The sequence below is a fragment of the Diplotaxodon limnothrissa genome, linkage group LG3 (assembly GCF_057381915.1).
Source record: "Diplotaxodon limnothrissa isolate DT_005_m linkage group LG3, D_limnothrissa_male_GT1.1, whole genome shotgun sequence".
NCBI classification, from domain to species: domain Eukaryota; kingdom Metazoa; phylum Chordata; class Actinopteri; order Cichliformes; family Cichlidae; genus Diplotaxodon; species Diplotaxodon limnothrissa.
In genome coordinates this window covers 20,376,997-20,392,981 of record NC_140598.1, presented here as the reverse complement: position 1 = coordinate 20,392,981, position 15,985 = coordinate 20,376,997, and the positions used below count along the sequence as shown (strand labels likewise).

At 43.5% G+C, this 15,985-nt stretch overlaps 2 protein-coding genes across 2 annotated transcripts; both read right to left on the bottom strand.

Annotated features, from left to right (window-relative positions):
• Positions 1 to 2,430: 2,430 nt before the first annotated feature.
• Positions 2,431 to 5,469, bottom strand: LOC146634850 (uncharacterized). Its single transcript, XM_085349974.1, has 6 exons — positions 5,424 to 5,469; positions 3,838 to 3,879; positions 3,489 to 3,758; positions 3,169 to 3,408; positions 2,894 to 3,079; positions 2,431 to 2,549 (listed from the first exon to the last, which is right to left on the bottom strand). Exons 1-6 carry the CDS (start codon positions 5,452 to 5,454, stop codon positions 2,431 to 2,433), a joined length of 888 nt encoding a protein of 295 aa, XP_085206100.1. The 5' UTR covers positions 5,455 to 5,469.
• A 4,743-nt stretch (positions 5,470 to 10,212) lies between these two features.
• On the bottom strand, positions 10,213 to 12,606 carry LOC146634849 (E3 ubiquitin-protein ligase TRIM21-like). The gene has a single exon (XM_085342412.1). It carries the CDS (start codon positions 12,604 to 12,606, stop codon positions 10,936 to 10,938), a length of 1,671 nt encoding a protein of 556 aa, XP_085198538.1. The 3' UTR covers positions 10,213 to 10,935.
• Positions 12,607 to 15,985: the final 3,379 nt, after the last annotated feature.

Genomic DNA, 15,985 nt, shown 5'->3' with positions numbered 1-15,985 from the left:
ACTGAGCAGAGGGGGGAGGAGCGGTAGTTACACTCAGTAGCACAGGAACAGAGCGGGAGGGAGAGAGAAAGAGAGGCAGGGACAACAACGTCACATTAGAAAGGTATAGTAATCTTCCACAACTATTTTCAGTTGCAGATGATAAAGGATTCAGAAAGTTTATTCATGCAGGTCCATATGACAGAGAATGTGCATCTTCTTTATGTTTTCATATTATAATTTATATTTAATTGTGTTGTGGTTTGCAGTGTTTTGTGTTGTTTCACTTTAAATTTGTAAAAGGAAAAAGCTGAAAATTTAAATAGTTAAAAGTTGAAATGTAATTAGTTGGTTTTTGTATTATATGATTTATTTATTACATTTTATGTGGAGTGAATAAAAAAGTATATTTACGGTGGCCCCTACAGACAAAGCACGTACAAACTCCGAAGCACATACAGAAGACAACAGAAGTGCTCCAGGATGCTAGGGGGCAGTGTTGAGCTTTTGTTACCTAGAGGCTACACAAGCCAGCAAGTACCAACGACCGGATTTGGTGTGTGGTAGTAACAGGCAGTGTTGGTCAAGTTACTTGAAAAAAGTAATCAGTAACTAATTACTGATTACTTCCCCAAAAAAGTAATCCCGTTACTTTACTGATTACTTATTTTGAAAAGTAATTAATTACTTAATTACTTAGTTACTTTTTAAAAACATGATTTACAACCTGAAGAGGTGATAAAGCGATAGATCTTTCAGCCCAATTCTACTTTTTCTGCATAATCCATCATACAAAATGTAATCAAATGGAAAAGTCTCTTTTTTTTAACTTGTTTTATCAGTTTTAATCTTTTAACTTTATGCATCAAGCAAAAATTTAATTATATGCAACATTCTCTGACTTGAATAAATTAGTTTAACATTTAAACCTATTTTCTGCACATTCCAGCTCATAAAATAAAATATTTTTTGTGTTTACACTCAGTCTTTCAAATAGATGCAAGTAAAACACAGCAGAAAATAAATAAAGTCAAAGACTCAGCGGTCCTGTTGCTCTATTTTCACCTGTAAAGCAGGAGTGGGGTAGGCGGAGGTTTACCCTGGTGCAGGTGTGCCGCAGCGGTCAGTGGAAGAATCCGCGAGTTTCTCTGTGAGTTTCCCATTACGTCGTTGCGCACTCGGTACTTGCTTGGAAGTTTAGGGGTTTTTTTTCACTTTAAAAAGAAGTTTTCTTCCCACGCACAACGGACGCTAATGTTTTTGTTACTTTTTATGGAATCAAACTCAAAGTAAGGTCAGTACTTCCACGCTTTAAACGCTGCACGCTCATACTCTCTCCCGCACTTGATATGTGATCCACTGTTGTTCTGCAGACAGCTATTGTCACGAACGGCACACTCGCTTACGTCACTGTCGTGAGACATTCTGGCAAAAAATCACGGTTTTAGTAACGCAGTAACGCAGCGTTCCTGCGGGAAAGTAACGGTAATCTAATCACCGTTTTTGCAATAGTAATCCCTTACTTTACTCGTTACTTGAAAAAAGTAATCAGTAACGCATTACTACCCATCTCTGGTAACAGGTAAATGAACATTTGTTTAAATTATTTGAATATATATGAGTGCTTGTGTATAAATACACAAACAATACACACATGCTTTCATGCTTTCAATTGTGTAATTTAAGTGATCTAGTAGCTCTGTTTGGAAGTTCAGTTAAAGTTCAGTTACTTTGGAAACATGGCTCGAACAATTTCTCTTCCACGACGTAATCCGATAAGTACCGATCTCTTTACCCGTCGGCTTCCCGTGGCTGTCATGTGACCGGCTATTGCAGTTAATAATACAGCAGCTTCTTGCCATTTTTGTGTTTCTTTTTATTACTGTGTGACTGTTTTCGTGTGAAAGCCTGCATGCGCTAGTACCGCTTGCCACGCGTACCCACAATCCTTTGTGGTTTTACCCCAGAATGACATCACATTTCCCATCTCTATTCTCTGTGTTTTCAGGCCGTCCCACCCGCAGTCTTGTCCGTCTCAGGTGTCTTAGACTGCAGGTAAACTCTCGTCTGAGTCGCCCCCTTTGGCCATCTGAGGAACTGCAGCTCCAGCCTGCTTTAAACTCTTACTGCTGTGTGTGTGTGTGTGTGTGTGTGTGTGTGTGTGTGTGTGTGTGTGTGTTTCAGCTCAGAGCTGGTGTGTTTTCAGGGTGTGGTGTCTGAAAGGATCAGTGTGAACAACAGGACTGCCCACTCTGGACACACACACTCAGGTACAAACACACAGGTGGTTTGTGTATCAGGCTTTTTCTGCTGTGAAGTTTTAACATGGGAGTCTATGGGGGCGACTCACTGCTGCCTCTGCTGGACACTAGAGGAACTGCAGGCATCAGTGCTTCAGGTCTGAGTCTCAGGTCTGACTGTTAGCTGAATGTGTGTGTGCAGGTGTGCGTCTCACTCTTTGTGACCAAGCTGGGAGGAGTCTGCAGGTGTACCTGGACTTAAGCCACACCCCCTACCCACCTGGCCTGTTGCCGGGTAACACTCTGCTGTTGTCTGGTTTCCAGAGGAGGCTGTCCAGGTGAGACACACATAGACAGGCTTATAAATGTTTGGACTCTTTATTTGGACTCATTTCCAACAATGTCAGCCCCAATAAAGTTATGGATCATCTTGCATCAATAGGCTGCTGGTTTTCTTTACTGGTTTCAGGTGTTACCAGCAAAATAGTTGTTTAATCATCTGGAAATGTACCCAGATTTATTTATTTAGACAGAGATCTTGACCCCCCCAATGTGAATGGGGACAGTTTATAATTGAATTATAGTATATAATTACATAATTATTAAGGAAAATATATTTTTCCATGTAAAATGTTTGATCTAATGAGCTCTGGGGGGTTTGACACACTTTATACCTATTTTTTTGTTCCAAAACAGCAAAGCTGCAACCAGAATAAGATCTAGAAGACCCAGAGAACCCAGAGCAGCTACAGGTGAGATGATGGAGGAGGACGATGTAGAAGGAGGGGAATTGAGATTGGTAGTTGTTGTTGGTGGTGGTTTGGTGGCACTTGGTGAAATGGTGGTGGTGTCATAGACATCTGCAGGAGAGATGATAAAACTGGGTCATTGAATTTATTATAAGCTCAGCAGGTTAGCTTTAAACAGGAAGTGATGTCAGTGTTCTGACCTCTGACCCTCAGAAAGCTCTGAGGAGATGATCCAAACTCATCAGTAGCACACCAGTAGAGACCTTCATCAGACTGCTGCACGTTAATGGTGATGTTTTTCTCTGATTTAGGTCCAACAGGACGTCCATTAAAGTAGAAATAAGCTGCAGCTGTGCCACCAGTTTTGTTCTTACAGCGTAGTGTGACATCACTTCCTGTCCTCACAGGAAGTGCAGGGATCTGCAGGATCACATGTTTATCTGAGGAAAAGACCCACAGAGTGATGTAGAGGTGGTATAACAGTCTGCTGTTAGTCTGATGAAATGAATGACTTCATTACCTGATACAGTGATGTTGACTTCTTCACTCTTCTCTCCAGCTTCACCTTCACACCAGTAAACTCCACTGATTGGCTCGCTTTGCTTATCAAGCAAACAGGATGAACCATTGAACCTCCCGAAGCCCCGCCCACCTGCTCCACATGACTCAGTCCCACTTCCTGTGTCCCTCTTCACCGTCCATCCATCAGAGCCCAGCTGACCTTCACATGTCAGAGACACTGAGGCTGCTGTGAAGAACTGCTGAAGGTTTGGACTGACGCTCAGAGAGACTGGAGGACAGACGGACAGTTTCTATCAGTGTTTACACTCAGTGTTTGTCCTGGACCATGGTGCACTTCATCTACTCACCTGCACAAACAGTCAGTGCAGACAGCAGCAGCACACACACACCTGCAACAGGTCAGAGGTCACTGAAAGTCAGAGGTCATTTAAAGAAAGACTGAGGCTGCACAGTTTTTTTTTTGTTGTTGTTTTTTTTCTCTCAGGAAACTTTTTAATCTCCTGAAGTATCTGCCACAACCTAAGGAGCTTGGAAAGAAAAGCGTCTGGACTTCTTTGAGTTGCTTGAAGACGTTTCACCTCTCATCTGAGAAGCTTCTTCAGTTCTAGGATCAAACGGTGAAGAGACCCACATTTAAGCTCAGTGGGAGTTTCCCCCTGAGAGGGACAATGGACCCCCTGATGATCCTCTACCTAATCACATGAGCCAAGGTGTGGTAATGGGTGTGGGTCACAATCAGCCAGGGTTTTACTGCTACTACTTTGTACTTTCTTACTTTGAGTACATTTCATAGTCTGTACTTTTTTTTACTTTTACTTGAGTTAATAAGTTGAATCAGTACTTCATCTTTTACTGGAGTATTTTTGAACAGTAGTATTTGTACTTCTACTTAATTATGGAAGGTCTGTATTTTTGCCAGATCTGTGAGCCACGCAGATTAAACTACACAAACACCACCGTGCACTGTAACAGGAACAGGAAGTTATAAAATACCACCGAGACAGCAACGCAGGTTAGCCTGTCTTTTCCTGTTTTCTATACATTTTTTGATCAGATGGCAATCAACGGTAAACATCAGTGCACAGCATTGTAAACAATGGAGAAGGAACTGTGCATGGATGAGCTTTCATTCATGTGCAGAGAAGAAAGTGTGGGACTAAGAAGCCACCCTTCAAAAGCACAGTTTTTATTTTCAGATTTGCGGCCTGTTTCACTCCCACACTGCTGCTGTTTAAAGGTCATCATGTCAACGGGAATGGGAACTTTAACAGTCAAAACCATCTGTGGTTGTTTGAATACACTCAGTCCTCTTAATGGAAAATTGGCTGTGAATAGAGGAAGTGAAGACTAGATAAAACAGGGGACGCAGTCAGAGGACCCTGTGCTTCATGCAGTCAGAGGCTGTGGTTTCCTGACTGAAGAGATGTTTGATGAAAAGAGGTCAAGTCTCTTTTGTTCTTTTGGTCTTCATGTTACTGACACTTAGCTGGGCAGAAAGTTTAATCACTGACTTAGTCCAGACTATATGGTGACTTTCCTGCAGGATTCCAGGTTAAACTGCTGAGGGGCTGAACCTCTGAGAGGTTTGCAGTGCTGATGAGATCGATTTAAACCGAAAAACTTTCATCATGCATGTTTGAAACCATTTTCTATCACTCTTCATACATTTCAGTTAAAACTGTGAGCTCCATTATTCAACATTAACATCACTTCTTGGTTCCTGCCCAACTTCACAGCCACCAATCAAATGAAACCAGAAAGACATAAGAAGGAGAATGAACTGTTCCTCCTGCCTTGACGAAACTTTTCAGAATTTTTACATGAACTTTAAAGTCAGTAGCTGCAAGCTTGTAACTGCTGAAAGGTTGTTTTCCTGCCATATTGTTTGTTGGAGCTGTGATAAATAAATCGATGATTTTAGTGTTTGACTCACCGAGGAGCAGAGAGACCGGTGCAGTCTTCATGTTGTCTGGATGACGACTGAACGTCAGTCTGAGCAGCAGAGAGACGCCTTCAGCTTCAGCACTTCCCCGTTAACAGTCTTCAGTACGTCACGCTGCTGCTCCATCACAAAGAGGCAGAGCAGCTTCTCCAGCAAACGTCAGTGAATGAGATGTTCCGTTGGGTAATTCAGCTCCGAATCTATAATCCTTTTAAAAAACAAATTCCCTTTTCCTACAAAATGTTAATTGAACTCACATGTAGTTATAAGGAAAAACAGACTGTATGTGTCCAAGTCCAAACTATAAATGTATATCATCACTTTAGCTCCATCTTTGTAGAAGTAGTCGGTTTAAATCTGGTTTTACTATCTTAGAAAACATTATGAGTTGCAGCACTTTATAATAACTAAGAAGCTGTAAAATTAAAGGTGTTGAGGTGGCAGGCAGGATGTAGGACCCAAACGCAGGACCCAGAGACAGAATGATTAACTAAAGTGGCAGCTTTATTGCTGGAGAACATTCAAATAGAAATAGAAGAAAACAAAACTAGAAACTCAAAACTTGAGCCCAAACTAGAAACCCGGGAAAGTAGAAAATCAAACCAGGAAAGAGTGAACCAGAACATTACCAGAAGCACATAGAAAACAAAACACAGTACAGTGAGGGTACAACACAACAACTAACAGAGAAACACAGGGCTTAAATACACAAGCAGGACTACGAGAAGATGGGGAATAGGTGGTAACACATCTGGGACAAATCAGGCCTAATGACAGAAGGGAAGCAAAACCAAGCACACTGCACACAGGACAGGGACTATCAAAATAAAACAGGAAACACATGAGGCACAGACTTGATACTGAACAGAGGGAACACAGAGCACAGGGACAGGATTGACAAACTGCAACATGAGACACGACTGAACAAGAAAATCAGCATGAAGACAGAACTAAACCTTGAGTAAACATGAGGCCTGCAGGAAGAAAACCCAAGTAGATTAGATTAGATTAGATTAGATGAAACTTTATTAATCCCTCGGGTGGGTTCCTCCAGGAAATTCAGTTTCCAGTAGCAAAGCACCGAAAGAAGTTGCATGTTACAGATACATTAAGGGGAATGAGAGTAAGGATATAAGCATAAATACACCACATATACACATATACACATATATAGATACAGAATATACAATATGGATAAATAGGATTGCTCATTTGAGTGAGTATATTTCACCGTTGCTTTCGTATACATGAAGCGGACATACCTGAGTGGCTGTGATCTAATCCTGTTTACATAAAGTAAGCCTGCTCCCGAGCAGGTTTACGCTTACGGATCTGTTGCTATGACAGCAAGTCCCGGATGAGCTTCGGAGAACCGAACGATCCAGGATCACGTGAAATCGTCAACAATCAAATCCAGCTAACTTACTTACCCCCTACCCACCTGGCCTGTTGCCGGGTAACACTCTGCTGTTGTCTGGTGTCCAGAGGAGGCTGTCCAGGTGAGACACACATAGACAGGCTTATAAATGTTTGGACTCTTTATTTGGACTCATTTCCAACAATGTCAGCCCCAATAAAGTTATGGATTATCTTGCATTAATAGGCTGCTGGTTTTCTTTACTGGTTTCAGGTGTTACCAGCAAAATAGTTGTTTAATCATCTGGAAATGTACCCAGATTTATTTATTTAGACAGAGATCTTGACCCCCCAATGTTCAATACAAAGTCACGCCGATGGTTACGTACCTGTGCGGTTTACCTGTGTGTGTGTTTCAGGACAGGAAGTGTGTACTGCACGTACTTACCTGTCAGCTCCATAACTGTGGTCTCCCTGGGAGACACCAGGTAAGTTTACAGGTAAAGTCTGGTTCACGTGTTTGTCGTGCTGTTGTTTATTTGTTTGTTTGGTTTCTATACGCTCGGCCCAGCCTCCTCCTCCTGCTCCCATCATGCACCTGGGTGAGTGGGCTCTGAGCAGTGAGTCACGTGCTCATCGTCGTCTTTAAACTTTATTTTATCTTTAAAAATTTAAGATCGGGTCATGTTTTTATTCCTGAGGCTTTAACTGTGAAAGGGCACATCCTGTTTACATCCTGGTAACAGCTCCGTCTGCTCACACTTTACTGCTGAACTGGTTTGGGGGCGTGGCGTCAAACTGAGGGTTTTCTTCATATTTACAGTCGGTGTGAAAACGTCAGAAGGTTTGAGTGAAAAGAGAGAAAAAGATGTTTGTGAGGATTCACGTTGTGGATATCTGAGGTTATCAGAGTGTCAGGAAGGGAAACCTGAAGAAAGTCAAAGAGCCGCCCAGCACAGAACAAGCCTGTCAGAGCAAAGACTTCAAAGACTCTACAGGCTGCACAGGGACGCACTGTGAGCTCACAGAGCTCCACGTCTGCAGACACCTTCAGCCACACTGCTGAGGACGAAGACCTGCAGACTGAAACGTCCTGTGGTCAGAGGAGGTGAAACGAGAAGAAGATGCAGCTACAACCCAAAGAACAGCGTCCACACAGTGAAGCACGGTGGAGACGCTGTGGGGGGGCCACCACAGAGAGAAACAGGCGTCCTGCAGGACGTTTCCACAGGGCCGAGCCGTGAGTCTGCAGAGACATAACCTCTGTGTCTGTCTCAGGTGTGTGACGGGGACGCGACTTCCTCCTCCACTTCCTGTTGTGTCTGTGCAGCAGCGATGTCATGATTCGGCCGCTCAGCCTCACCTGCAGGAAACACACCAACCAGAGACCAGAAGGTAACCCCACCCTCACCACCCTGACTGCAACCTTCAGAGTCGTGTGTGTGTGTTTCAGAGGTGAGGAGGTTCACTTGAGGAGACAGAGAGTTCCTGACCAGACTGGCTCCTCCCCTTCAGCTCACCTGTCTGCACCTCCACCCTGACTGAGCTCCACCTGCTTCGTTCTGACTTCATCTGTTCTACGTGTTCGTACAAATAAAACTTTATTGTTCCTCCTCCTGTCACATGGTATCTCGCCTTCACTGACCCTAACGCTGGTGATCAGGGTCAGAGGTCACACGAAGCTCTCTGGGTTTAACCTCACACGAAAGGGGCGTCGCTGTCATCATCACAAACGGCCTATAACAGGTCATGTGACCCTTCTACAGGAAGTGATCCCTGTGAGTGGCGCCCACATCAGAGACGTTCTCAGATGGTGATTCATCAAACCTGCACCAGTAAAATCTGACAGTAGAAGGATGATGAGTGAAACTGGTTAATCTGGTGTTTGTGGCACAGAAGGTTTGACCTCCACTGTGTGACACGGGTCAGACTCCAGCTGGGCCTGCCGCTCTCAGCCTCACTCTGAGGAAGCCTACAGTCTGTCACAGTGGAAACTACACCGGGGGACCCCATCCTTGGGGTGGACCCATTTTTGTTTTAGCGTGTTTTGGGGTTTAAAAGCCACAGAGACGCGGTGCTTAGGAAAAATGCATTTCAGCTGTGCTGATGCTCCTGACACGTATAAGACTGGGGAAACCTGCATTCAGCTGGACCTGAAAAACACTATGTCCAGATAAACACAATCAACTTTTGGAGAAAAATAAAAGATTCTTCATCAGACTAACAACTAAAAACATGACACTTACCTTAACAGTATGGGCTACATCAAATATATTCAAGACCGACAACAACACTTCTCACTGCTGCTAATTTTAACAAAACTAAACAAAAAGTAGAAAAAGGCAATTCACCAAGTCTTGAAAAGTAAAACTGAAAAATAGAAACACAGAATAAAGCATCCATCCAGATCTTTACCACCAACAACATAAAATCTATCTTAATTAAATGGCCTAATTCTCCAATAAATTAGCAATAATAAAGTAAGAAAAAATAAGACATTCAATTTATGGACGCTCAAATTAACAGAGCGACATTAAACGCACCTCATTGCCTGCCGTAGCGTTCTTCGCAGCTGCACTTCACCTCAAAGGTCGGTTAATACATCGGATTTAACTTAACCAAAGTCCAATTAAAGGAAAATAAATGTTTCTAACAAATACAATGAAGAAGATTAAAATAATTCACTGTCAGTTACTGTCGCTGTGAGTTTGACGAGGTCAGCTGCTTCATTTGGTTCTGCCTAAAGTTCTCTCAGTGATCCAGTGTTTATATGATAAGATACGTGTTTAATGCAGAGAGTTGGAATTACAAGTTGGTAAGAAGCTTTTTAACAAAGGTTTGATTTAAGCTTTAAGTTCAAAGGTGACAGAAATTTCACGTTTAATGAAGGAAGATCAAGGCTAACAAGGACATAGGTCAAAGGTCAAAATAAGGTGAGAAAATATAATAGATATATATAATCAATCAATAAGGTGAAAATATCAGATAAAAGGGTTTATTTGGTTATAAGGAATAAAGAGGTCAAAGGTCAAAACAAGAGTACTGTTAAATTAAAATTAAAAGGTCAAAGGTCAGATTAAACAGGTTACACAGAAAGGATCGGCAAAACTTAAACAAGGATAAAGAAATAATACATTAAACAAGGAAATAAATTAAAAGTCTGAGTTAATGAGAAATTAAACGTTTAAATCAGGTTAAGAGTTAAATTTTAAGCTTTTCTTAGTTAAACTAAATAAAATAATCAGAATAAACGATTGGAGGAAAAAAGCAAAGATGTTGTGATCAAATAGTTTGTACGGCAGAAAGAAAAACATGTTTCAGTAGATTGTATGTTGGAAACCACAGTAGACACAGTAGACTCAAATCATTGTTACTGAGGAATTCTGCCTTAAACAGTAAAGTGTTCTTTAACAGTGTGTGTGTGTGTCTGCAGCTGTTCTTTGTGTTGTTGCTGCATCGTTGCCTCAGGGGGAAAGTTGTGTGTGTGTTATGCAGACTAGCAGAGACTGCAGCTGTCAGCAGCCACACACACTTTCTATTCTTCAAATCAAATCACAGTGAAACATGTTCACTGACAGCTCAGCTTCAGCATCGTCTTCATGCTGTGACTGCAGCCGTTCAACTCTGTTTGTCTTTAACCCAAATCATCACAACATGCAAATATAATCATCAAAATGATGTGACTGGAAGGATGCAGCAGTCTGTGCTCCACCTTTCTCCTCCACACCTGCAGGTGGAGAACATGGATGCATGAATCTCTACAGAGTTCTTTGAATATTATCCGTCTCATCAGTTTTCAGTGAACAAAACTCCTCACAGAGCCAAAATAAGCAGTTTGTATCCAACATAACTCAGCTGGACTCTGATGCTCCGTATAACAGCCACACATGAGTCTGGATTCACTCAAAGCATTGAACAAACTTTATTGGAAATGAAGCTTTTGGACATTTGTTCTCTGATATTTGCTCTTCAGCTCGAGTCTCCATCAGTGGGAACATTTCCTGATTCAACTTTTCTTCTGTTCAAATCAAACTCCATGAGAATCAAAGTGTGAATCAGAGTCCTGATGATCAGATTCTATAGAAACATGGAGACTGTAGAGGATTTACACTCAATATGTTCATTTGTTCCCTTCAAGAAAAATCAATCATTCATCCAATAAAATCAGTCGTTGATCAGTTTGATTGACAGGACAGATGATCAGAGGTGCAGAGTTTTTACCTCCATCATTAGGACAGGGACTGAAGTATGGGTGGAGTTTGTGAGTGAAGGAGCAGCCAGTAAAGGAGTAGATCAGAGCTGCAGCACCTACATCATAAAAGGAGACCAGACCCTCCTCATAATCCACAAACACCCCCACCTTCTCAGGACCAGGATGAAGACAGAGGGGGACTGAAGGGGACGCATTAGCTTTGTACTCATTTCCATTTCTCAGCATCACAGTCCAGAAACCATCCTGAGGACTCAGTGTGATTTCTCCCTTCCTGTTGATCGACTCTGTGGCCACTCCTAAATCCCAGTCAGTCTTTCCTTTAACCTGAACCTCAAAGTAAAATCTGCCTGAAGAGAAACTCTGCTCTCCTAAAACATCAGCACACAGAGAAAATCTCTCTGGGTTGTCTGGAAGTTTCTTCCTCACATCACTATCATACACTTGTTTTCCATCATCAGACAGGATGAGATCAGGATGAGCTGTATCAGGATCCAGAGTCACATCCACCTCATGCTGCTGCACCCTCTGCAGCTCAGCCTCTAACAGCTTCTTCTTCATGGGTTTCCTGATTGTCTCCTCCAGCTGAGCCACAGCTCTCCCCACAGTCCCCTCATATGATGGTGGATGAACTCTGACCTCTGTCCAGTCCTTGCTGGGTGGAGCAGCTTTCAGGGAGGAGAAGCTTTGGAGGAGGTGGAGGTGGTCTTCAGAGCGTGAGAGCTGCTCCACCTCAGAGCTTCTCTCCATCAGCTCAGAGATTTCCTGTTCCAGATCTTTGATGAGACCTTCAGCCTGTTTCTCTGTAGCTTCCTGTTTGTCTTCGATCTCCTTCATGAGCTCCTTCAGGCGTCTCTCAACAGACTCCATCAGAGCCGTGAGGACCTGAACACCTTCTGCTTTCTGTCTGTCTGCAGCATCTTTACTCATCTTCACCGACTCTGTGATCTCCTGAATCTTCAGTCGTCTCTTCTGGATCATCTGCTGAATCTCAGCCTCTGTCTTCTCCAGCTCTGCCTTCTTTCCTTCATATTCTTCTCTCAGAGGAACAAACTCGTGGTTCTTGTGGTCTAAAACAGAGCAGAGCACGCAGACACATGTCTGGTCGGTCTTACAGAACAGCTGCAGAAGGTTATCGTGCTTCGTGCACATCCTGCCTTCCAGGTTCTCCACAGCATCAACCAGCTGATGTCTTTTCAGACGTTTCACTGTCAGATGAGGCTCCAGGTGAGTCTGACAGTAGGAGGTCTGACACACCAGGCAGGACTTCAGGGCCTTCAGTCTGGTTCCAGTGCAGACGTCACAGGGAACTTCTCCTGGTTTGGCAGCTTGTTGCTCTGAGCTGCTGCTGCTGGCTTTCTGCTGAGCTTCACGTCTGAACTGAGCAACCATCTCAGAGAACAAAGTGTTGATCTTCAGCTGAGGTCGAGTGTAGAAAGTCTCTTTACACATGGGACACTGACAGCTCTGATTCATGTCCCAGTGCTGACTGATGCAGGTTTTGCAGAAGTTGTGTCCACATGGTGTAGAGACTGGATCAGTGAACACATCCAGACAGATGGAGCACAGAAACTGATCTTCAGATCGCAGATTGCTGGCAGCAGACATGTCTGCACTCTGAGGGAGAAAGAAGAGAAACATTTGATTCAAAATTCACTTTAAATTTCATTTTTACAAAGAGAGAAACAAGCGTCAGTAGTCTGAGGAGCTTGGAGAGAAAAGCGTCTGGACTTCTTTAAGTTTCTTTTCATCACAGAAGCTTCTTCACCTCATCCTCAACACGGACCAAGGAATGAATACTGCACTTTTGGAAGAACTCCCTCCCCTGCAGCCTCTTATCGTCAAAGGGACGGAGGTGGAGAGGGCAAACAGCCACAGATTCCTGGGACTGCAGGTTACATCAGACCTGAGCTGGACTCTCAACACTACAGCAACTGTGAAAAAAGCCCAGCAAAGGCTTTATTTCATTCGGCTGCTCAGGGAAGCTGGCATGAACCACCACCCTCTCACCCAGGCCTGCAGAGGACTGATAGACAGCATCCTCACCGCAGGCATCACTGTCTGGTATGGAAACACTACACAGACACAGAGGAAGGCTCTGCAGAGTCAGAAAGTCTGCAGAGAGGATTATGGGAACAACACTTGCATCCATGGACCTGCACATACAAAGCTGCACATACAATCTCAGACACAACAGAGCGGACAGCAGCATCACACACAGAACACGATTCTTCAACAGCTTCTTCCCCACAACTGTCAGACTGACGGCAAACAAAAACACACTGAACACTTAAAATAACACAGCACTACTTAACCTCACTTTGAATGTATCATTGGTTCACTGACCATCGGGCAATACACTCACAACAGACTTGTGAAACAGATCTGTGGAACAAATGTGCAACACTGTGAGTGCGATAAGAGGTAGAGAACTACACACTCTCTGTACATTTTCTTCTTTTTCTTTGTATATAGAAAATAGTACGACTACCCTACTCCGGACTTCATTTCTATCCTCCTGCTTTTTCTGTCTTTATATTGTTAAAGTGTGATTTGACTTGGAAAGCTCTGCACAAGTATTCCACTGTGCATGGACTGTTGGTCCTGTGTGCAAATGTCAAAATAAAAATCTTGAACCTTCAGTTGTCAGAGTAACTGGTGGAGACCCAGCAACACATTCAGACACAAACTGGTTCATCTCAAACACAAACTGAACAACGTCGTGTCTGCTGTACAGTGCAGCGTCCAGATGAACAGGATCAACAGGATGAACATCTTTTTAACAGTCGTTACAAAGATGTGAAGTTGTTTGGCTGACACAGACAAACAGTATCCCACATTCTTGATTTTTAGCTCACAAACACGTCTTATAAGGACTTATTGATCCTGAAATGTTGGAGGTTTTAGCTCTTTAAACAGTAAAGTTACAGGAGGATACAGATAATTATCAGGAAAATGTCCTCGGTTTGTTAAAATGATCCCGTCCGATAACACACGAGAACAATAAATGTATCATTTTCTGTTGTAACCCACAAACTGAACGGTCACACTCATCTTTCATGTTGTCACTAAAACATCACTCCTTCCACGTCTAGTTGGTCGTGATGGAGGCGGAGTGCGTTGGGTCCGCTTTCCCTGCCCAGCCGATGTTCCTGACGCAGGGAAACAGATCCTGTTGGGGATCCCTACCTTGGCACAACACCTGCCATGGTCTTTGCACACTCACCACAGTAAATGCATCATGTTGTCAGCTTTACAGTATCATAGTCAGAGAAACTGGTCAGGCCGCTCTCTTCCAAATGTCTACACTTCACCCTTTTACTGTCAGTGGGCTCAGAGTCCATCTAATGTGGCTCATTATCTGATGCCGTCTGCAGACCAGTGTTAGACACTGAGAGGTTGATGGCTCCGTGTCAGAGCACCGGCCTTAACGAAAAAGTTATCAATCGTTCTTTTCATCTTTTCTCATTACCCACAGCTACATCCACTCCTATCACGCTGCTCACCTCTGCTGCGACGATTCAAACAGCCGGAAAGTAAATAATTTGGAGACGGTGCGTTTGTGTCACAGTGAACAGTGAAAACAGAGACTTTCTAAAACGATGATGCATGTTAGTCATGTGATGCAGGCATGTGACCAATTAAACAAAGATAGTGGAGAGCATTATACAGCAGCAGTTTTGACAGTCCTATTAAAGATGAATATCAGTCTGCACATGCTCCACAGAGCTTTTCTTCAAATTCTTTAATTCTCTCTCGGTTTTGCAACTTTGTACTTTTGTGTTACTCGCAGCAACAACTCCACCTCATTGTTAGTCCATTTTAAAACTCGGTGCTTTTCCTCCACCTTTTGCCGCGACGTTTCAAACAGCCGGAAAGTGAATAAGCGGCAGACAGAAATGAGACCGGTCGAATCGTCTTGCGTTTCACGCATGCGCAGGACTGGAACGTTAGCGTTTTCAGCCGTCTTAATGTGGACGCACAACTCTGTGAAAACGACTGAAAACACTAGTGTGGACGCGGAGCGCTGTTTTCAAATCTATCCGGGCGAGTGTGGACGTAGCCTAAGTGGCACCATGGAGGAATGAGGTGGCGCTCTAGAGCCCTGATGAAGTGAACAGAGTGAAGATTTGTGTAGAAGCAGGAAGTGTGATCAGCTGCACTCACCACTGTTGCTGAGAGGAACCTGATGGACTCCAGTGAATCTTCTTTTAGAGACAAACAGGACTCGACTGCAGCTCTGCTGCTGCTCTCTCACACTTTCACTTCTGCAAAATGACGTTGAGCTTCTTGTTTTTCAGCTGTTGCTCCGCCTCTTCCTGCCTCTCCCTTTACAGGAATCAGCCGGTCTGTACTCAGTGACTGTGTGCAGCGGGTGGGAGGTACATACAGTCTGTACTGAAGTAGAAGTACTACTGTTAAAAATACAGCAAGTACTAATTCAACTTCTTTACTCAAGTAAAAGTAAAAAGTAGTGGCTGTGAAATGAGAGTAAAAAGAGCTGATTGAAGAACATTTCTAACACTTGTTCCATTGGCAGATTTTTTTCACTTATTTCAAGCTAAAATATTTATTAGAATTCAAATTTAGACAGAAACAAAGTGAATAATATTATTTTATTATCACGTTGATGCAGCACATGGTTCAGTTAGCTTTGTATAAACAAGTTAAAACTCTCTATTTTTTCTCTGGTTTCAAGATTCACTGTCTTGAAAAAAGTTCATATCCGGTGGCAGACGCCCTCAGACATCAGTGCGTTGGTGGTTCTTTGTGTCCGGGGATGGGCGTCCAGGTACACACCGGCTCACTCCTTGGCGGCTGCTTATCGGGGCCTGGAGCCTGGGGCTCGCTCGGGCCATTTCGGGGGTGGGGTGCCCCCGGCCTCTCGGCCTGGGGCTCGGTCACTCAGGCACAGCTGGCTGCCGGCGGAGCTCACGGACACGTCACTGCACCCCCCCCTGGCTTCTGCTCCGCGGCTGCTGAGTGA

Coding starts and splice junctions, on each gene's coding strand:
- LOC146634850 (XM_085349974.1), bottom strand. CDS start 5,454: ATGAAGACTGCACCGGTCTCTCTGCTCCTCG. Junction 3,759..3,837: donor TGCACTGACTGTTTGTGCAG/GTGAGTAGATGA, acceptor TCTGTCCTCCAG/TCTCTCTGAGCGTCAGTCCA. Junction 3,409..3,488: donor AGTCAACATCACTGTATCAG/GTAATGAAGTCA, acceptor TCTTTTCCTCAG/ATAAACATGTGATCCTGCAG.
- LOC146634849 (XM_085342412.1), bottom strand. CDS start 12,606: ATGTCTGCTGCCAGCAATCTGCGATCTGAAGATCAGTTTCTGTGCTCC.